Here is a 22428-nt window from a genome sequence, read left to right on the forward strand (position 1 = left end):
AAACAGAAAATTATTAACAATTTTATTAAATATTAAACTACCTGAAATCACCCCAACTACCATCTCACATTTATTTTACTGATGTTTTTACTGGCAGATAGGCCTTTAAGCTTCAAGACCTGGGCACGACTGATATATTTGTACCTTCTATAGCTACACCCCTGAAAACAGGTGATGATCATCATGACATTAAAAAATTTATGATAGTAGTAATAATGATGAATCAGTGATGTGACTGTAAATCAGATCATGGTATTTTTCAAATGAAATAAAAAAAGACAAAAAAGTCAACTAAACAATCTCGAAACATCCTATTCGTAACGTTGAAAGGTGAAGAGGTAGCAGGCAAAGTGCACTCCCATTAATCCTTATACCTCCAGATTTAATATCTGGTATCAGAATGGAATTCTCTTGTGGTTATTACGTCTGCTCTCCAAATACTCTATTAGAAACACATTTTCGTCTTTTAAAGAAAAATGACTGTGCTCCTCGGTGAAATTACGCTGAATTATTAATTTGTAACATCTGTGTCAGTGTTACGTTACATGGCCAACCCTCTGGAGGGAGCAGATCCAAGAAGACCTGTTCAGAATGATTTCATCATCAAAACCCTGGGAAATGGGAGAGCAAAGACTGTATCATCATGGCATGGAATTAATAAATGACACCAGGGAATTTCTATGAAATACTCATTGATACATTGGCGGTGTAATTTACACTTAAGTGCAAAGTGCTCTTTGACTGCATTTCAATAGAAGGTTGCTTTTCTTCTAGTTAAATTATATGATGAACACAGGACTGACATAAAGTCAACACCTTGAAAATAGTTTCTTTCTGTTAAATCTTTCAGAAATGGAATGTGTGATTCCTCCGCACGCATTTGAAGTGGCCACCTTCCATATTATGTTTCTGCCCAAGAAAATAAACTGACTAGGCCCTCTTTTCAGTTTGTTTCGCGCACACATAGAACTCTTTTAATGAGCTCTCTTGTGCTTTGGTAAAATAGTTTTGCGTATGTCTCACTTTCTTCCATTTTAGAGGCACATGGAACATAGTTTCTAGTAGCCCTTGTCCGGAGATTTGACATTTCAAAAATGTGAAAAAAAATGACAAGCATTCATTTGTGAATGATCGTGACTCATATTGAACATGCTCCAAGCATCAGATTGGTGTAAGTGTTCAATTTTTTTCTTCATGTGTCTATTATTCTCTATCAGACTTACATTATATTTTTTCTGATTAAGCTTTTTGTCTAATTATATCCTTTGAAAGTACCAAGAAACCTAATTATTTTTTAGATTATAATATAACAGTTAATTAAATATTATTTATATATAATTTTTAATGATACACGGTATATAAAAATATATAAAAATATACAGTATGTAAAAATATATATAGAATTTTAACGCATTTCAGCCTTTCACAAAAGGGACACACAAGTGCTAAGTGACATTGTGTCCCTGTTTCTTTTTTGTACTATTGACAAGTATGCCACCTGTTTATGCCGTCAGGTAAGAAAGCTCTAGCAACACTATTAAAATAAACTTCTGTCTGTTTTATATAGCCTTACCAGTTCCAAACAGTCTGCGATCTTCATCAACTTGTCTTCTGGAAGCTTCTTCAGCAAAAATACACTTTGGAAAAAGAGACATTAATTTAAGCATAATTTATTATGCATTTACCAAAAACAGCATCTACGTCAATGAAGTATTCTGCATACCCACACCATGTGCAAAATCAAATGCATGCAATATATGTAAATCTCCCTCAACTGAACTGATATACTACACGTTCCGTTCCAGACTTTCTGTATTACTGTATGTGCAAGAACAAATCTCACTCAAATTAACATATGGCCATATTACAGCTCTGTTATGTAGGAAGCCATAATAGGGCTACCATAGAGGTCCCTGTGGCCTCTATTATACCGCTGTAGGTCTCCAAGTCAGTTCTCAAGGTTTTTCCAGTAGAAATCTGATATAAAGAAATTGTGGCATGTTCTATCAGGCTCAATATGTAAAAAGATGTTTCACCAAAGAAGCATTGCTCTATCTATATCTGTGTTTGACCCCTGTATCAGTCACCTAGATACCACGGAAAAAAAACCTCATCTCTAACCTAATGTCAAAGGAAATTCTACTGTAATATGAATACTCTTTCAGAGACTGGTTGCTAGGAAGGTGCCACGTCACAATCCTTTTGAAAAAGCAGCGGTTGTTAGGCAGTATATGCTAGTCAGATATGGACTGCTATCACGTCGATAAGTGAGAAAGCAAATTGGTAGAAGTTAGAACTAGTGATGAGCGTCAAAGGCAATATTCGAATTCGCAATATTTAGCAAATATTTGGGCGAATATTCGTCATATATTCGCGAATTCGAGAATGCACGATTATTTTCTTGATTGCGAAAATTGCCAATGGAATATGCACGTATTGCGCGCGCAATACAGGCGTGGGTCACTGTTGCTACATTTTTCAAGCTGTTTCCTGAGACTGGTGAAAATGGTTGGCACGGCAGAACATTACAATAGCTTTATATGCAGATAGAGCGCTCCAATATATTTGCGATTGCGCTAATCGGCAATTAATGGCGCGCATATTTTTGCCCAATACGTGCAACTTCACATTTTAGCAGGTCTGATTACATATTACTGATTGGTGCACTAAGTATTGTTGTGAACTTGTGACATCACAGCACTATGTCTGTAGCATGTATGTATGGACAGCAGAACCTATCAGCTACACTATATCAGGATATAATCTACACTGACTATCTTCCACTAACTATCTGTATTATATATATAAGCTATCTAACTAACTATCTAATGTAATGAGTGGAAAGCACAGAGCACAGCAATAACACTGCTGTCTCTCTCAGAACTCCATAAAACTACAGAAAATGGCTCTAGGGAGGTTCTTATATAGTAAGGGGTAGTCAACTTTCCTATTGGTTGCTAGGGATGTTGCTAAGCTCAGACAAATACATTGTAGCCTTCTCATTGGCCCACAAGCAAGAAGGGAGGTTACTGATGAAAAAAAAAAAATCGAGAATATTCGAGAATACGAATATATATCACTATATTCTAAATCTTCTCGAATTCTTGAAGTGGCGATATTTGCGATTAAAATTCACGATTCGAATATTCACGCCCAACACAAGTTAGAGCATGCCATCTCTCATTTAACGCTGTGTTCTTGAGGGAGAGGACCTCTTCAAGTCCTTCAATAGTGTTCAACTGTAGAACATCTAATGTACTTAGATTCTCAACAAAGGTCAAATAACATTTACCTTCTCAAAAAATTCTGATACTCCTCATGTCTTGTCTGAGCTGTCTTTCTCATGATATTTTGAAACACTTCTCGGTCAAGGGTCCATGTCCTGACATTAGTGATTGCTTTGGATAAAAAAAGTAAAATCAATAAAAAAACTGTTGATGTTAAATTGAACTTTTATAAAGTTGTAAAAATGTACACATTTTGACAAGTTTCTTAACATGAGCAACATTTTCTTTGGACCCTTGCTAATTATAATTTTTCATTGTCAGAATTAATAACAGAATTAATAACTCAATCATCTTGGGATTTTAAGTCTTTTCACGGCACCTTATGCCTATCTATAACTGTGTTATATCACTGATGATGACTTTAGGGGAAGACATTAAAGGGACTGCAATCCGTGTCATATGAGATGCTGGAGGCAAGATGGAGAATGCAGATAAAAATCTGCCTCACTGTTCTAAATATGGGAGCTCCAAAGAAATTAATGTACACAGCTTCCATCCATCTCACTTTTTGATTTCATTCGCTTCATCTGACTTCCTGACATAAGTTTACTTCAGCTCAACTTGGCATACAGAGCCACTAGATACAGTATCACAAGGCCTAGCACAAACATAGTACACTCTGGTCAAATTCTGAAGACAGACCAAACTATTGAAAAGTTAGTTTTAAAAATGTTTTTGTGACATTTTCTGGCAATGTTTAACAGGCTTACAATGTACCTTTTACTGAGGCCGTTCTTGTGCAGTTATAAAGTATTGCTAACTCTCCAAAGGTTGTCCACACTGGGATGGAAGCTAGAAGCTTGTTCTGCTGGAAAACTTCGGTTTTACCCTCTGGAAAAAACAACATTTTTAAGACACCCATGTAATCATGTTGCAAAACTCTGAGAAACATGTTAAGACAACTTGACATGGTTTCCTACAATTATTGGTCTACTATACTGTATACTATACCACACTGTATTATACTACTGTATACTGTGCTGTACCATGCACTAGAACCTACTTTATTATCGTATAACTATCTCTTTAAAATGCTACCTCTTTATTCGTATGACACCAGGTTTTGTTTTCTGTAGCATGAGCTCTACTTGTACAACCTATTTGTAGTTATGATGGCGATCACTTCCAGACACTTCCACTTAGTAGTGTATCTTTAAAGGGGTTGTCTGGGCTGCAGATATTGATAGCCTATTCTCAGGATAGGTTATCAATATAGGATCGTGGGAGTCTGTGACTTGGCACCCCCATCGATCAGCTGTTTAGGGCAGCCCCAGTTACTTGAACTACTGTATATCCAAATATCATCATGACACAGGTTATACTTTCTGATATAATGGGAATCTTTTTTTGTCTCTTCTCATTCATTACACATTATTTACATATCTGAACTTTGAAAAAAAAAATTGGATTACCTATAGCTCCCTAGTCCTATTAAAGGGCATCTGTCAGCAGATTTGTACCTATGAAACTGGCTGACCTGCTACATGTGCGCTTGGAAGCTGAAGACATCTGTGTTGGTCCCATGTTCATATGTGCCTGCATCGCTGAGAGAAATATTTTAATATATGCAAATCAGCTTCTAGGAGCAATGGGGGCGTTGCCATTACACCTAGAGGCTCTGTTCTCTCTGCAACTGCTGCACCCTCTGCACTTTCAATGACTGTAGGAGAAGTCAAGGCAAGGAGTGATCACGTTAACACTGCCTGGCCCACTCAACCAAAGTGCAGAGGACGCAGCAGTTGCAGAGCGCACAGAGTCTCTATGTGTAACGACAATGCCCCCTTTGCTTGTAGAGGCTCATTTGGATATAATAGTAAAACATCATTTTTTTCAGCAATGCAGGCACATATAAACATGGGACCAACATAGATGTCTTCAGCAGCGCACATGTAACAAGTCAGCCAGTTTCATAGGTGCAAATCTGCTGACAGATGCCCTTTAAAGATAAGGACCCTAAAATAAAATACGGTATGTTTTATATTCACTTAATATATCAAGCATACCTTAGGGCTATCTTACACCAGCTAAGGATCAGGTCAATTATTGTTCATATGAACACTCATTTCTGATATTTGGCGCATGTAAAGGTACCACTGATCACCTGACAAAAGTGTATGGGGTAATTTATCAAACTGGTGTAAAGTAGAACTGGATTAGTTGCCCATAGCAACCAATCAGATTCCTCATTTCATTTTCCAAAGGAGCTGTCACGAGGGTATCAAGAGCCACGTCTGACTCCGTTATACCCGGGGTCAGGAAGTCGCAGCGGGTGGCTGCGCGCTCTATATCTAAAGATCATGGTGTTTCTTAGTTATTGTTTTCTGTGTTTGCCTTGCTATCCTTTTTGTCTCTCTCAGGGATCCGTAGCTTCTCCTCCTCAGCTGTTTCGTGTCTGCCACTCCCTACCTCCTTATATTCTCCCCTCACACTTCTCTAGTTGCCAGTTATAGAGCTTCCTGCCTGGACATCTATACTGACCCACTGGAGTGGTTAATCCTGGTTGTTGTTCCTGTGTGCTACCCTCCGGATCCCTGTTTGGCTTATTGTTGTCTCCTGTTGTCGCCCACCTGGGAATATATGTTGAGTCTGTGTTGTCTGTCCTCCCCTTGGTGTTTTCCCTTAGAGTTAGTGGTGCGGACTAGTGTTCCCATCGCCCTGTTCACTACCTAGGGCTCAGCTCAGGGAAAGCCAGGGCTTTAGGCACGTGATCGGCGTACGGGTGAGGAACCCGTCTAGGGACGTCAGGGCAGCCAGGTGCCAGCCGCCAGGTGAGTCAGGGGTCACCATCTTCCCTCTCACTTGGGCAGGGCCTCCCTCTCCGGTGGTATTGGGTCTTCCCTGGTTGGTAGCGCACAATCCAGTGGTGGATTGGCAGGCCAGGGAGATATTGGAGTGGAGTGAGCATTGCAGAGAGAATTGCTTAAATAACAATTGCTTAATCGCCTCCATAGCTTCCCTACCTACATTTATTTCGGACTTTGAGGACGTTTTTTCTGAAAAGGGTTGTCAGAAACTACCACCTCATCGTCCTTATGATTGCCCGGTTAACCTGATTCCCGGGGCAAAATTACCCAAGTCCAGGTTGTATAATCTTTCGGGTCCCGAGAGACAAGCCATGAAAGATTATATCTCCGAGAGTCTGGCTAAGGGACACATCAGACCCTCTTCTTCACCCGTGGCTGCAGGGTTTTTCTTTGTTAAAAAGAAAGATGGGGGCCTGCGTCCTTGCTTAGATTTCCGTGAGTTAAACCAGATAACCATCCGTGACCCAAACCCTCTTCCTCTCATTCCTGACCTTTTTAATCAGATTGCGGGTGCTAAGTGGTTCTCCAAACTTGATCTTAGGGGGGCCTACAATCTGATTCGTATCAGGGAAGGGGATGAGTGGAAGACAGCTTTTAACACCCCTGAGGGGCATTATGAAAATCTTGTTATGCCTTTCGGTCTGACCAATGCCCCTGCTGTCTTCCAACATTTCGTTAATGATATTTTTAGTCATCTCATCGGCAGGTTTGTAGTCATATACCTAGATGATATCTTAATTTATTCGGCTGATCTGAAAACACATGAGGTGCATGTCAGGCAAGTACTGCAGGTCCTACGGACGAATAAATTATATGCGAAAATTGAAAAATGTGTCTTCGCTGTTCAGGAATTACAGTTCCTGGGATATCTATTATCTGCTTCAGGTTTCCGCATGGATCCTGGGAAGGTCCAGGCAATTTTAGATTGGGATCTTCCTGAGAACCTTAAAGCCCTACAACGGTTTTTGGGTTTCGCTAATTTCTATAGAAAGTTCATTAAAAATTATTCAGTGATCGTTAAACCCCTTACCGACATGACTAGGAAGGGGACGGATTTTTCCAAATGGTCTGACGCCGCTAAAGATGCATTTTCCTCTCTAAAGGAGAGGTTTACCTCGGCACCTGTTCTAATTCAACCTGATGTCTCCCAGCCTTTTATTGTCGAGGTAGATGCGTCAGAGGTGGGAGTGGGAGCTGTATTGTCTCAGGGTCCGTCTCCTGGCAAATGGCGTCCTTGCGCTTTCTTTTCCAAAAAATTATCTTCTGCAGAGAAGAATTATGATATTGGAAATAGGGAACTGTTGGCGATTAAACTGGCGCTTGAAGAGTGGCATCACTTCTTAGAGGGAGCAATCCACCCCGTCACGGTGATTACGGATCACAAGAACCTTCTGTACCTAGAATCGGCTAAACGTCTCACCCCTAGACAAGCTAGGTGGTCGCTATTCTTTACCAGATTTAACTTTGTAATCACCTATCGTCCTGGGGCAAAAAATACCAAGGCAGACGCATTATCTCGTAGTTTCCCTGGAGGGGGTAATGTTTGTGATCCGGTACCTATTTTACAAAGAGGAGTGGTTGTCTCTGCTGTACACTCTGTTCTAGAGGGAAAGGTGTTAGAGGCTCAGGGGGACGCCCCGGCCTCTTGCCCCTCAGAGAAATTGTTTGTACCGTTAAACCTGCGTCTTGAATTATTAAAAGAACATCATAATTCGGCACTTGCTGGACACCCGGGTAGTAAAGCAACCTTGGAGCTTTTATCTCGTCGTTTTTGGTAGCCAAGGTTGCTTCAGGATGTAATGGATTTCGTGTCTACTTGTTCTACTTGTGCACGCGCGAAAGTCTCTCATACACGTCCAGCAGGGTCTTTATTGCCACTTTTCATTCCCAATAGGCCATGGACACATCTGTCTATGGATTTCATCACTGACTTACCGTTGTCGGCGGGTAAAACAGTTATCTTGGTAGTAGTAGACAGGTTTAGCAAAATGGTACACTTTATTGCGCTACCCACACTTCCTAATGCTAAAACTCTCGCTCAGGTGTTTATCAGTGAAATCGTGAAGCTTCACGGGGTCCCTTCCGATGTGGTTTCGGATCGGGGAACCCAGTTTATTTCTAAGTTTTGGAAAGCTTTTTGTTCCCGTTTGGGGGTTCACTTGTCCTTTTCCTCAGCTTTCCATCCTCAGTCGAATGGACAGACTGAGCGTACCAACCAAAACCTAGAAACATATTTAAGGTGTTTTGTGTCTGAAAACCAAGAGTTGTGGTCATCATACTTACCGTTAGCTGAGTGTGCCATAAATAATCATTATCAGGAGTCCACTGGCAAGTCACCATTCCTTGGTGCATACGGTTTTCATCCCCAATTTTGTACTTTCAAAGAGGGGGGGTCTTCTGGGGTTCCCGAAGAGGAAAGGTTTTCTTCATCTCTTTCATCGGTATGGCAGAAGGTGCAAGTTAACTTGAAAAAGATGAGTGGTAAATATAAATGCATGGCCAATAAGAAACGGTCGCCAGGTCCGGACCTAGGAGTGAATGACTATGTGTGGTTGTCTACTAGGAATATTAAGTTGAAGGTTCCTTCTTGGAAACTGGGTCCTAGGTTCATTGGTCCCTATAAAATAGTAGCCGTCATTAACCCTGTGGCTTTTCGCCTGGAGCTACCTCAGACTTTTAAGATCCATAACGTCTTCCATCGTTACTCAAGAAGTATGTTCCACCTCTAGAACCATCGCCGCTGCCACCTCCTCCTGTTATTGTGGATGGTAATCTGGAGTTTCAAATAGCCAGAATTGTTGATTCTCGTCGGGTCCGCCGCTCTCTTCAGTATCTTGTGCATTGGAGGGGTTACGGTCCCGAGGAAAGAATGTGGGTTCCAGCGTCAGAGGTAAACGCCAACAGGTTAATTCAGACTTTCCATGCCTCTCATCCGGAGAGACCTGGTCCTGAGTGTCCGGAGGCCCCTCGTGAAAGGGGGGGTACTGTCACGAGGGTATCAAGAGCCACGTCTGACTCCGTTATACCCGGGGTCAGGAAGTCGCAGCGGGTGGCTGCGCGCTCTATATCTAAAGATCATGGTGTTTCTTAGTTATTGTTTTCTGTGTTTGCCTTGCTATCCTTTTTGTCTCTCTCAGGGATCCGTAGCTTCTCCTCCTCAGCTGTTTCGTGTCTGCCACTCCCTACCTCCTTATATTCTCCCCTCACACTTCTCTAGTTGCCAGTTATAGAGCTTCCTGCCTGGACATCTATACTGACCCACTGGAGTGGTTAATCCTGGTTGTTGTTCCTGTGTGCTACCCTCCGGATCCCTGTTTGGCTTATTGTTGTCTCCTGTTGTCGCCCACCTGGGAATATATGTTGAGTCTGTGTTGTCTGTCCTCCCCTTGGTGTTTTCCCTTAGAGTTAGTGGTGCGGACTAGTGTTCCCATCGCCCTGTTCACTACCTAGGGCTCAGCTCAGGGAAAGCCAGGGCTTTAGGCACGTGATCGGCGTACGGGTGAGGAACCCGTCTAGGGACGTCAGGGCAGCCAGGTGCCAGCCGCCAGGTGAGTCAGGGGTCACCATCTTCCCTCTCACTTGGGCAGGGCCTTCCTCGTTCCCTCCCTCTGTGTCACGTATGTGATAGCCACGCCGACCGTGATAGGAGCTGTCAAAAATAAAAAAGGTGGAATCTCATTGGTTGCTATGGCAACTAAACATAAATTACCCCATTAATATTTTAAGCAACACTTAAAATTGTTGTTTGTCAGTTGCACATCATCCTGTGCAACCAGGGGACCGACAATATGCAAACTGAATGAAGAACATGTGGCTTTTTTCCTCATTGTCCTCTTCCCCATGGTCAACTGCATTGAGCTGCCAAGGCAACTAGTACCCACTGATGACGTTAGGCCTGGTGGCCTACTTGACATCCTGTAATGCCTAGCCTGCCGATTTGGGTTTGTATAGTATACTACTTTTATCATTCTGTGAAGGCAATGCAACAATAAAAAAAAGCTTTGCGTTATTTGTTGAATTATCTACAACTTACTGTATGTTCAGCTGTGTTGGGTAACATTGCAAATACACTGCTTTACTTATTTTATTTTTTTCCTGAGCTGTACTCATAATTCTGCAGGTAGCTTTTGGAATGAATGAATAACTTATTGGCAGACACAGCCCCACCATATTAGGCTACTTTCACACTTGCGTTTGGCGCGGATCCGTCATGCATCTGCACAGACGGATCCGTTCAGATAATACAACCGTCTGCATCCGTTCAGAACGGATTTGTTTGTATTATCTTTAACATAGCCTAGACGGATCCGTCTTGAACACTATTGAAAGTCAATGGAAGACGGATCCGTTTTCTATTGTTCCAGATTGTGTCAGTAAAAACGGATCCGTCCCCATTCACATTGTGTGTCAGAACGGATCCGCTTGACTCAGTTTCGTCAGACGCACACCAAAACGCTGCAAGCAGCGTTTTGGTGTCCGCCTCCAAAGCGGAATGGAGACAGAACGGAGGCAAACTGATGCATTCTGCGCAGATCCTTTTCCATTCAGAATGCATTAGGGCAAGACTGATCCGTTTTGGACCGCTTGTGAGAGCCCTGAACGGATCTCACAAACGGAAAGCCAAAACGCCAGTGTGAAAGTAGCCTTAGCAAAATTTTGTTTCACTTCATTTTGAGTGTTAGTTTTGCTGCATCAGATTACTGTCATTATAGGGACGCTACCATCAACATTTTTTATGACATATTAACAGCCCATATTCTATGTATTTGTTATTTTTTCCTCCCCACAAAATGGGTGGCTGGTTTTCTGAATATAATTTTCTGAACTCACGCTATGTATATAACTTCCTGTCCAGGCTCTTTAACTTCCTTCTTTGTCTGGACTTTTTGCACTGAATATAACCTGGCTTGACTTTTTCAGTCAGAGGTAAGGGGGTTGAGTGACTCAAGGGCCCTTGTTAGCGATTATCTGGTGGTGTAAATGTTCAGCTGATTACCGGATGAAGAAGCATTTGTTTGGGCACACACAAACCATATTATTTACTGGCAGCAGATTGTGCTGTGTAAACACACTCTGCTGCCAGCAAACAATGAGTCAGTATGGGGATGAGCGATGGCATTAGGGATTGGTCCTCCCCATACTGTGGAGGAGATCTCTGCACTTCCTTCCCGACAATCTACTGCTCTGTCATGTAAAGGGACCTTCAATTAGAGCAGGGTTTCTCAACTCCGGTCCTCGGGACCCACCTACCAGTCATGTTTTCAGGATTTCCTAAAGTATTGAGCAGGTGATATAATTAGTGGCCATGCATCAGGACTTACCACAGGTATTCATTCTGTGGAATATTCTCAAATCCTGACTGGAAAGTGGGTCCCGAGGACCGGAGTGGAGAAACCCTGAATTAGAGCATCACACATTTCACTGACAATAAGGGCAATGCTCTTCTGTGGACGTAGAACAATAAAGCTGTCATACTGTTATGCTTGTTCTACATGTGCTATTACTGTATATTCCTCAGCCAAGAGTCTGAAAAAATGCTTGTTAAAGCCCTCATCATCTCCTGCCTAGACTACTGTAACATCCTCCTATGTGGCCTCCCATCTAGCACTCTCGCACCCCTCCAATCTATCCTCAACTCTGCTGCCCAACTAATCCACTTCTCACCCCGTTACTCCTCTGCCTCTCTCCTCTGCCAATCACTTCACTGGCTCCCAATTTCCCAACGAATTTAGTTTAAATACTAACAAATACCTATAACACCGTCCACAACCTGTCCCCACTCCCCTCCATACATCTCTGAGCTACTTTCCTGATACATCCCCACACTTAATCTCCAATCCTCACAAGACCTCCTTCTCTCCTCTTATCACCTTTTCCCACAACCGCCTCCAAGATTTTTCCCGTGCATCCCCCATACTCTGGAACTCTCTACCCCAACAAATCAGACTTTTACCTACAGTGGAAACCTTCAAGAGAAACCTGAAAACCCACCTCTTTAGACAAGCCTACAACCTACAGTGACAATGCTGCTGCTATACCTCCATGACCAGCTTTAGCCTCACCTACTGTGTCCTTCCTCCATACCTTGTAGATTGTAAGCCCTTATTTCTCCTTCTTTACCAGTCTGTAACTCGGCTTGTTCATGCTTATTGCAATTGTTGTGTATTATGTATGTATACCTCTTTCTATATGTACAGCGCTGTGGAATGAATGGCGCTTTAATAATAATAATACTGCACCAGTAACCTGAAAATGGTTTTACCTATTTATATAGGAATTTTGGAGGTCATTTATTAAACAGAAATACACCTAAATTAGGCATATTTCTGGCGCAGATTGCGTGCGCTAAGGTCCTTTGCACCGCAATCTCGGACTTCTCCCTGCTCACGCTAGGCTTAAAAAAGTGGGCGTGGTGTGGGCTGGTAGGACTATCATTACCATTTTGTTATACTTTTTTTGGCGTAGAAAATGGTCTAAATGTAAGACAGCTAGGAAGCTGGCTTACATTTAGAAGCAAAGGTGGATCCATCAAAGTTATGTAGAAGCCGGCGCTGTTTCATAACTCTGGTGGATCCTCTGCCAGGTATAGGGCTTATTAAGACCGGTGTCTAAAATACCGGTCTTAATAAATGTGCCATTTTATGTCCCTGGCTGACTGTAAAATAAGTAAAATATTTTGATCTTAATTTTCAATGGTATAACATAAAAAAAAATAAAAAAAATAACAGAGAAACATTGAAAAATTGTTTTTCTCTGAATATGGAGTTAAAAAGATACCCCTTTCTTTTTAGAAGCGTCTCTTTAAAACAAACTCTGTACAGACAAGGCACATGCATGCAATGCTGGAACATTGGAACTCAACATCCTACAGAATTGTGACTACAGTTTTATCAACCTCAAAATATAGAATCTGAGTCCGGTAGACATACATTATTCAATATATAGTACATAGTAGATGTTAGACTACATATCCCTTACTTTTGTTGATATTCTGTGCCGTTTGCTTTATTTCATAAGACAAGTCCCCTTGTTGGGCAATTCTTCTGTGCCGTCTGCTTTGAGGGTTGCTGATTGAGGGTCATGTGGGCAGACATATCACTCTGTCTCCTCTGTTCAAACAGACTACTTCTGCACTAAACTCCCAACAATGCAATTGCTGGTGGCAGTGTATTTCAATGGAGGAGGCTGAGTAACTTGCCTGGTCACGTGACCCTCCATCAGCAGCCATTTTATGGACAGGAGTTCCATGTGAACAGCACAAAAGACTTGATCAACAACAGGGTATGCCTTGTGAATTATAAAAAAGGGCACAGAATTTCAACAAGGGCTATATTATTATGTGCCATATAATCATCTTACAAACATATTGCTCTACAGTAACCAGAAGCCAACCCCTTTAAAAAAAAGACCATACTTAATATTTAACACTAACTTTAATAATTAGAAATGAGCATATCAATTCTACACGAATCGCTTCACCACAAATTTTCCTAAACTTTACTTTCTAGCAAATATGTAACCTTTGGGATTCATCCTGCGCGAATCACTGACAATGATTTCCGTCATTTTATAGATGAGAAAACAGGGAAGATAAAGAAGGATAATTACAAAACCCCACCCCAAGGGGCTGCTACGAATGCTTTGCAGTAGGGATGATGCTTTGATGTAGGGATGAATCAGTGCATGTGTCATAGCCACTATACAACATCCAAACCAGGAACTGCATGTGTTTTCTGGGCTTATATATTGGAGGGGTAGAATGTCTGGCAGATAGAGAAAAGATATCTTAAAAGACAGAATACATCTAGTTTAGTGTTGCTAGTTAGAGTTAAAGATAGGTTTTAGAGACAGGAGTCAGAGTGTCATTGTCTAACCTATTCCGGCTGCCTTAAGAAGACTGGCAGCAACCAGTTTAGAGAGTGCTAGTGCAGCATTTAAAGCTATACTACTCATTTTATTATTAAAGGGAACCTGTCACCTCCCAAAACCATCCCAAGTCGCCAGCAGTACCTGAGAGTAGCTAGCAGTGTGTTTCTGATGATTCCTTTCTTCCTGAAGGCAGATGCAGCAAAAGTACTGAAAAAGTTGTTTTATCCCCTGCCCGGCGCGTTTCTCTACATCTGCTTGAAGTCACAGAGGCAGCGGCCTCCTTGCTTCAAGTCACGGTAACCACGCCCCCTTCCCTGCCCCTTCGCTGTGACTGACAGCGCTTATGCACGAGAGTTCAGCTGCCTTTGCCGAACAGCCGGCTGTCAGTCACAGCGAAGGGGCAAGGAAGGGGGCATGGTTACCGTGACTTGAAGCAAGGAGGCCGCTGCTTCCGTGACTTCAAGCAGGTGTAGAGAAACGTGCCGGGCAGGGGATAAAACAACTTTTCCAGTAATTTTGCTGCATCTGCCTTCAGTAAGAAAGGAATCATCAGAAACACACTGCTGGCTACTCTCAGGTACTGCTGGCGGCTTGGGATGGTTTTGGGAGGTGACAGGTTCCCTTTATTGTGAATCATCCCAATCTTCATCACATAATTCACAGTAACAAACAGTCTCGCCACCTCAGGGAGGCTTGCAGCCATTTTAGTCAGTGTTGCGGCATTTAAAGCTATACAACTTAATTTATTGTTTATGTGAATCACTCCAATTTTTAAAATGTAATTCGCAATCACAGATGCAATAATTTATAATATTAATCCCGATGTTGAGATTTTGCTGTTTGACGTGTTGGTCTGCATCTCAGTTACTGTATACTGCATTTCTAAGTGACCAATTAAAATTAAAATCAAATCATAGATTACTTAAAGAATTCAGTTGAACACAGACTAGTCTACTTGATGTCTTGGTGTGCATCACAATTATCCACTGTATGTTGTAGTAGACTTTAAAAAAAGTAAAACGATTTTAAAGTTTATTAAAAATAATTCAGTTGTTGGCAGACTAGTGTACCTAACATCATATTGGTGTGTGTCACAGTTACTGACTATATATGTTAAACAAAAAAAGTCAGATAATTTTAAAGTTACATTCATTACAGACTAGTGTACCCAATGTTTTGTTCTGCATCACAGGTACCATATATTTTTATATATTAAGAAAAAATGTATACTAAAAATAATTCATCAAGTTAATGTTGAAAAATTCAATTGATCACATACTGTAGTTCGTGATGTATTGTCCTGCGTCACAGTGACCATAAAATGTTCTGGACTTAGTCTATCTGACCACTTGTTTCTTCAAAAAATATATCAAAGTTAATTAAATAAATTCAGCTGAACACAAACTAGCGTACCTGACGTATGGTTCTGAGGATCAGCAGCTAGGACTTGAGTAGAATGAGAAGGAGTTGGTGGTGGAGGGGAACATGAAGTTTTCACAGGCATGGCTAATGGATGAGACTGACATGGCACGCATGATGATGATGACTATGCTGGCCATGACTAACTATCGTAGTGCAAAACAGAGACTAAAACAACTCGATCCTTGTACACAGTGGTGAGCATGGCAAGATGCTTGTTGGCTGCAGACATGCTTATCATTAGCATGAAGCAAAGGGATGGCTATTGGATAGCTTTGCTTTTTACACCCTAGCTGTAAAAGGAAAATGGGGAATTTTTGCCTGCTTCTGAAAAAGAGGCAAAATTGGCCTATTAGCCAAGCATACTCTTGCCAATGTCTGTTGTCACAGTGAGAGAAGTTATTATAGAGTAGGGTCCCATCAAGTAGGGTCAAGGCTCCACCTCCTCTGAAAGCACTACTGCTTTCATAAGTAGCAGAAGGAGCAGGACCCTCAGCAGCCAATACAATTTGCTGGCCATGATGAAACAATTTTTTTTTATCTGCTGGGTCAACCTGACACATATCATCAAATGAATATGCATGACCAGGTTTAGTCACACCTGGACAGTACTGTTTCTCTGGTAAATACCCTGATCCCTGACCCCATAGAGTCACAAAATTGGACAGGAACTGGCCTAGTTTGCCATCAGTGTACTGTTTTGTCTACCCTCCAATGTACTGTAAGAGATATCTTGGTATTCACCATAGCAGGTGGTATCATCATACTAAAGCATATTCTCCACAAGTGTAGAAAACATTAAAAATTTGTGAAAATAATTTAGATATGGATCCATGAGGATTTTCACACACCTCCAACTGATGCCAATAAAGAGATCTGCCATTGCTAAAAGTGGGAATTGGATAATTATCACCAGCCTAAACATGCCATTGCCACTTTCTGCCTGTCCATCATGTTACATACTGTACAGCTGCTTCCCTGCTGCTACTACTGAGACTACATTAGCAGCATATGCCCTGCCTTGCCCATCATGTTCCATACTGTGCTGCTGATGCCGCTACTACTACCCCTACACAGCCACACATCTCCTGCTTTGTCCACTATGTTGCATATTGTACTGCTGCTGCTGGGAACCCTACCTTGCACAGTATAACAAACCTGAAACTGCTCCCCAAAAAAGGATCATTTTTTAAAGGATTTTGTAACGAGTCCTTGTTTCTTCGCTTTCAATGACAATACATATTTTCTTTAAAATAACACCAAACAGTTGACATGGAGCTCCTACGAGGAGTTTTTGTTATTTTGTAAAGTTTAATCTGATGAAAACTTTAATAAAATCTGATTAATCTAAAATAACACCAAACCTGTTTCTGTCCCTCAAAAAGGGATAATTAAAAACAAGCTACTGCTTCTTCCAATACCACCATGTGTGTATAAACAGTGGCAGGCATCTGCCCCCAAAAAGGGGATAATTTTGGGATTGTTTTTATTTTAAAAAATGCATAAAAATCTTGAATCGAATCTCACAACCAACTCAATAGAATTGGATGCAAAATTAATGTCTGGAAATACACTTTTACCGTGTTCATGTGCAAAACGAGTGTATAGAAACGTTTCTTACCCTTTAAGTAACATTCTGATGTCATTATCAAAAGTGTGATGATTATTCATACGTCACTTCTAAAATGGCTACTTTTGTTTACGCTCCTATTGTAGAAAGACAAACTCAAGTCTATAAATGAAATATTTGTGTCTATATTCTGTTTCTAATCTAATAACCTTATTTTGTGAAGTCTAGGTACAAGACACATTTGGAAATGTTCATAAACGTCAGCAACACTAGATGTTTGCTGAGGTTTGGATTTGCATACATAATGCAGACACACCAGTGAAATGCTAGCTCTTAAGAGTATTGGGATACCAAGTGTGGTCTCTTAAGGCTCCAGAAATAGTTAGAGTATAACAAGTTTTTATGTGAAAGGACACTATTTCATTGTTGCCTTCCAGCTTCCATTTTAGCAGATATGTTTACTTAAGTACACATTGAGTGCAGCCTGTATGTTCTTGACCACATCACCTGCTCTATTTTTCTCCATGACTAGATTCAGTCACAGATGAACTTTAACTAAAGGGTATGAGCAATCATAAAGACAGGTTCCACCCAACAAATGTTCAAGTTAGAGATAAACACCTACCAGCTAATACGAAGATATGGCTGCCAGGTTCTCCTTGCTTGATAATATAGTCTCCTTGAGCATATCTTCTCTCAAACATGCATTCTACTATGTCCCGGATTTGATGAGGATCTAAGTGCTTTAGAAATTGATTCTTGTTTAAGGCCTCAGTTATCATTTTTTTCTCACTTGAAAAGGAACAGAGAATGGAAAATATTTTAATAGACAAATTTGACAATGTGTAAAAGTCATTATTAACATCTTGCCCTGAATATAACAACACAGCATTAACGAAACATCATGCAAGCATAAGAATACATAGATTCTTTGTGTCAGTTTTCAGCATCAGTCTCTGTTATTATCTAAATATCCTCCTGATGCTACAGTATTTTACAAGAACTGAACTAGCCTGTTATAATTATGTTACCATATGACACTAAAAGAAGGTTGACCCAAGCATAGCTAGAGTCTGTAAATGGGTCTATGAGCAACCTTTTACAAACACTTGGTAGCATTTTAGCATTGTTATTACAGTACTTTGTATATGGTGAAAAGGTAGTGTACGAGTTCATATACGAGGGATGTGCAATAAGTTATCTACCCCAGCATGTTCTGTCAGTGTGAGAGCTGAGCTCGTCTGTGCAGGTTGAGACATGTCTGGACATGCAATACACACTGTAGCAGTTCAGTCTGATGAAAGCACTGGAAGTGACAGGATGGCAAGTGAAGTACAGTGCATGTATACAAAGAAAGTGAGGGATTTTGAACTTCGTTCAGTGATTAAATTCCTTACAAAGGACGAAAAGAAGCCTAAATAAATCCATGAAAAGATGATTGATGTATATGGTGTTGATGCACCTTTCCACTAAAAGTTAAATTTTGGGCCAAGCAGTTTAAATGGGGTAGGAAATCAATTGAAGATGACCCCCATTCAGGGCGACCTGTCGAAGCATCTTCAGAGGAAATGTGCCGTAAAGTGGAAGCCATGATTTTGGAAGATTATTGTGTCAAAGTCAGTGTTATAGCTCATGAATTAGGCATTTCAGATGGCATAGTTTGCAGTATTACTTAATTTATGATGTTTTGATGATGTCAAAGGTCATTTTCCAGGGGGTGCCACAAATATTGACGTCTGAGCAAAAAATTTGTCACCAGCAATTTAGCAAAAAACATTTAGACATGCTTAGAGAAAATCCAGGAGACTTCTATTCTCGAATTAATAGGGGTGATGACCACCATCAAGGTCCACCACCTTGATCCTGAGACTAAATAAGAGTCCATACAATGAATGCACAAGGGGTCACCAACTCCAAAGAAATTTTGTGTTCAGCAGTGAGCTGGAAAGATCATGGGTACAGTTTTTTTTTTATACAGAATGCATTTTATTGATTGAAATCATGCCTCACAAGACAACAATTACTAGAGACACCTACGTTTGAACAATGAAGGCATTACGTGAGGCAATCAAAAAGAAACGCCGTGAGAAGTTGTCGGCAGGTGTGCTGCTGCTTCATAATAATGCTTCCAAGTCTCACAAACCACAAGTTGCTATCAGAGAATATGGCTTGATGGAGTTTAACCATACCCCTTCTACAGCCCAGACCCGGCTCCCACTGATTAATTTCTCTTTCTGAACCTGAAGAAATTTCTGCGTGGGCAACGATTTTCTGATGATAATGCAAAGAAGTGGTAACAGGGTTCCTACAGCAGCAAGAAGGATCCTACTATTCTGAGAGCATCCGATCACTGGAGTCGAAGTGGAATAAGTGTGTTGAAGTCAAGGGGGATTACATTGAAAAGTGTTTTCATATGCAGGTAGTTAACTTATTGAACACTCCTCGTATGTAGCTATTAGAGATAAGCGAATCGAAGCTGACGAAGTGGAATTCGATCCAAATTTCAGGAAAAATTTGATTCGCAACAAATGTGAATTTCCTCTCACTTCGTGGTAACAAATCACAATTTTTCCTAAAATGGACATGAGGCAAGGAACTCTAGGAAGGCGGGTTGACCCATAATGCCATGCATGCAGCCAATCAGCAGCCAGCCAGTCCTGTGAAATCACAGCCCTTTAAATACGAGGCCATCTTAGAGTCAGAGTGCAGGGACATATGTGAGAAGGCGCTAGGGACAGCAATAGGAAAAACCTCATTGTAAAAAAAATAATAAAAAAATGATTTATAAGTGTAGGAAAAGGATAGGGAGGGATCATTTCACAGCATCTTAGTGCAGGAGAGATGTCAGAAGGCGCTAGGGACAGTGCCAGAAAAGCAATTTACAAGTGCAGGGAAAAGACGTCTGAAGTTGTTTGGGACAGTGCTAGAAAAACCTCATTGTAAAGAAAAAAAGCGATTTACAAGTGCAGGGAAACATTATTTGGGAATCCAAATAGCCATTATACAGCTCTGGCATTCTACAATGTGTTATTGGAGTGCAAGGGCTATGTTGAAAAGCCTTTAGTGGCTTCTATCTGTGGAAAAATAAAAATATATACACATTTCACTTCTGCAGTTATTAGTGTTGAAAGAGTTTAGTGGCCTATTTCAGTACAAAAAATTAAAAATATATACGTATTTCACTTCTGCAGTTATATGTAGTGAAAGCATTCAGTGTCCTATTTCAGTACAAAAAGGGAAAAAATATATGCACTTCACTGTTGCATTTATTTGTGAAAAGAGTTTAGTGGCCAATTTCAGTACAAAAAGGAAAAATATATACACATTTCACTTCTGCAGTTATATGTGGTATAAGTGTTCAGTGTCCTATTTCAGTACAAAAAGGGAAAAAATATATGCACTTCACTGTTGCATTTATTTGTGAAAGAGTTTAGTGGCCTATTTCAGTACAAAAAAGGAAAAATATATCCGCATTTCACGTCTGCAGTTATATGTGGTGAAAGCGTTCAGTGTCCTATTTAAGTACAAAAAGGAAAAAAATATACGCACTTCACTGTTGCATTTATTTGTGAAAGAGTTTAGTGGCCTATTTCAGTACAAAAAGTAAAAATATATACGCATTTCACTTCTGCAGTTATATGTCGTGAAAGCGTTCAGTGTCCTATTTCAGTACAAAAAGGAAAAAAATATACGCACTTCACTGTTGCACTTATTTGTGAAAGAGTTAAGTGGCCTATTTCAGTCCAAAAAGGAAAAATATATCCGCATTTCACTTCTGCAGTTAAATGTGGTGAAAACGTTCAGTGTCCTATTTCAGTACAAAAAAGAAAAAAATATATATGTACGTCAATGTTGCATTTATTTGTGAAAGAATTTAGTGGCATATTTCAGTACAAAAAGGCAAAATATATACGCATTTCACTGGTGCATTTATTTCTGCTAAAAGCATTTACTGGCCTATTTCAGTAAAAAAAAAAATATATTTTCTTAGTTCAGTTCTACAGATATATGTGTTAAATTGTACAAAAAGAAAAACATATACGCACTACACTGGTGCACTTATTTGTGGCTAAAGCGTTTAGTGGCCTATTTCATTATAGAAATAAAAAAATATACACACTTCACTGGTGCACTTATTTGTGGCCAAAGTGTTTAGTGGCCTATTTCATTACAGAAAGAAAAATATATACGCTCTTCCCTGATGCATTTATTTCTGCTAAAAGCGTTTACTTGCCTATTTCAGTACAAAAAGAAAAATATATTCTCAGTTCACTTCTGCAGTTATATGGGTTGAAAGCGTTTACTGGCCTATTTCAGTACAGAAAGAAAAACATATACGCACTTCACTGGTGCATTTATTTTTGCTAAAAGCGTTTATTGGCCTATTTCAGTACAAAAATAAAAAATATATTCTCATTTCACTTCTGCAGTTATATGTGTTGAAAGCGTTTATTGGCCTATTTCAGTACAGAAAGTAAAATATATACGCACTTCACTGGTGCATTTATTTCTGCTAAAAGCGTTTACTGGCTTATTTCAGTACAAAAAGAAAAATATATTCTCAGTTCACTTCTGCAGTTATATGTGTTGAAAGCGTTTAGTGTCCTATTTCAGTACAAAAAGAAAAATATATTCTCAGTTCACTTCTGCAGTTATATGTGTTGAAAGCATTTCTTGGCCTATTTCAGTACAGAAAGTAAAATATATACGCACCTTACTGGTGCATTTAGATCTGCTAAAAGCATTTACTGGCATATTTCAGTAAAAAAAGAATTAATTTTTTTTTAATTTTTAGGGGTGTTTTAATTTGCTTTTAATTTATTTAGTTCAGCTAAAAGTATGTCAGACAGAGAAGTGCCAGGCCATGCACAAAGGAGTGGTAGAGGCATAAACGTTTCTGGCGCAGGCAGAGGTCGCAGCAGAATAAGGGGATGTGGCAGCAGGAGTCGCAGCGAGAGGCCTGAGCTCCCGGTGTCATCTAGAGGTCATGTCTTCACCAGCAACCCAGCGGTTCTTGATTGGATAACTCGGTCATCCACTTCATCCCAAGTGACATCAGACACCCCCAGCCAACAGTCGGTGGGTTCGTCAGACACAACCCTTAGTTGGCATGGCCTGGGAGCAGGTCCTGTGCCCTTATCTGTCCTCAACCTGCCTCTGTCCTTTGCTGTTACCTCAGCCACAGAAGTATTGTATGCTGTGGGCTCAGCTCCACTATACAGCAAGGACAAGCTACTAGAGGACAGTCAGCAGCTACTGCCAAGCCAAGATCCTGAGGAGACATCCGCCGCTTCCTCCTCTGATGGGGAGAGTGGTGTGGGAGGTGGTGTTGTGAGTGGTCAGGCTCCTTACCCAGAGACCGTTGAAAAGGACATCAGTGATGTGCAGACAGTACTCGATAATGATGAAGCCGATTGCACTTGGGAGCAGGGTGCAGAAGGGGCTTCATCATCATCAGGAGAAGAGGGTGGCAGCTTGC

General features: G+C 40.6%; 1 protein-coding gene across 1 annotated transcript in view; it reads right to left on the bottom strand.

Annotated features, from left to right (window-relative positions):
- Nucleotides 1–22428, bottom strand: part of PRKG2 (protein kinase cGMP-dependent 2) — a 174927-nt gene that overhangs the window by 140363 nt on the left and 12136 nt on the right. The window contains exons 2-5 of the mRNA XM_040420449.1: nucleotides 17575–17741; nucleotides 4005–4118; nucleotides 3293–3398; nucleotides 1574–1637 (exon numbers count right to left, since the gene is read on the bottom strand). Of these exons, the coding sequence (XP_040276383.1) occupies nucleotides 1574–1637; nucleotides 3293–3398; nucleotides 4005–4118; nucleotides 17575–17741 (451 nt within the window). The remainder of the gene's footprint in view (nucleotides 1–1573; nucleotides 1638–3292; nucleotides 3399–4004; nucleotides 4119–17574; nucleotides 17742–22428) is intronic.

Source organism: Bufo bufo, chromosome 2, assembly GCF_905171765.1.
Source record: "Bufo bufo chromosome 2, aBufBuf1.1, whole genome shotgun sequence".
In the NCBI taxonomy this organism is placed as follows: Eukaryota; Metazoa; Chordata; class Amphibia; order Anura; family Bufonidae; genus Bufo; species Bufo bufo.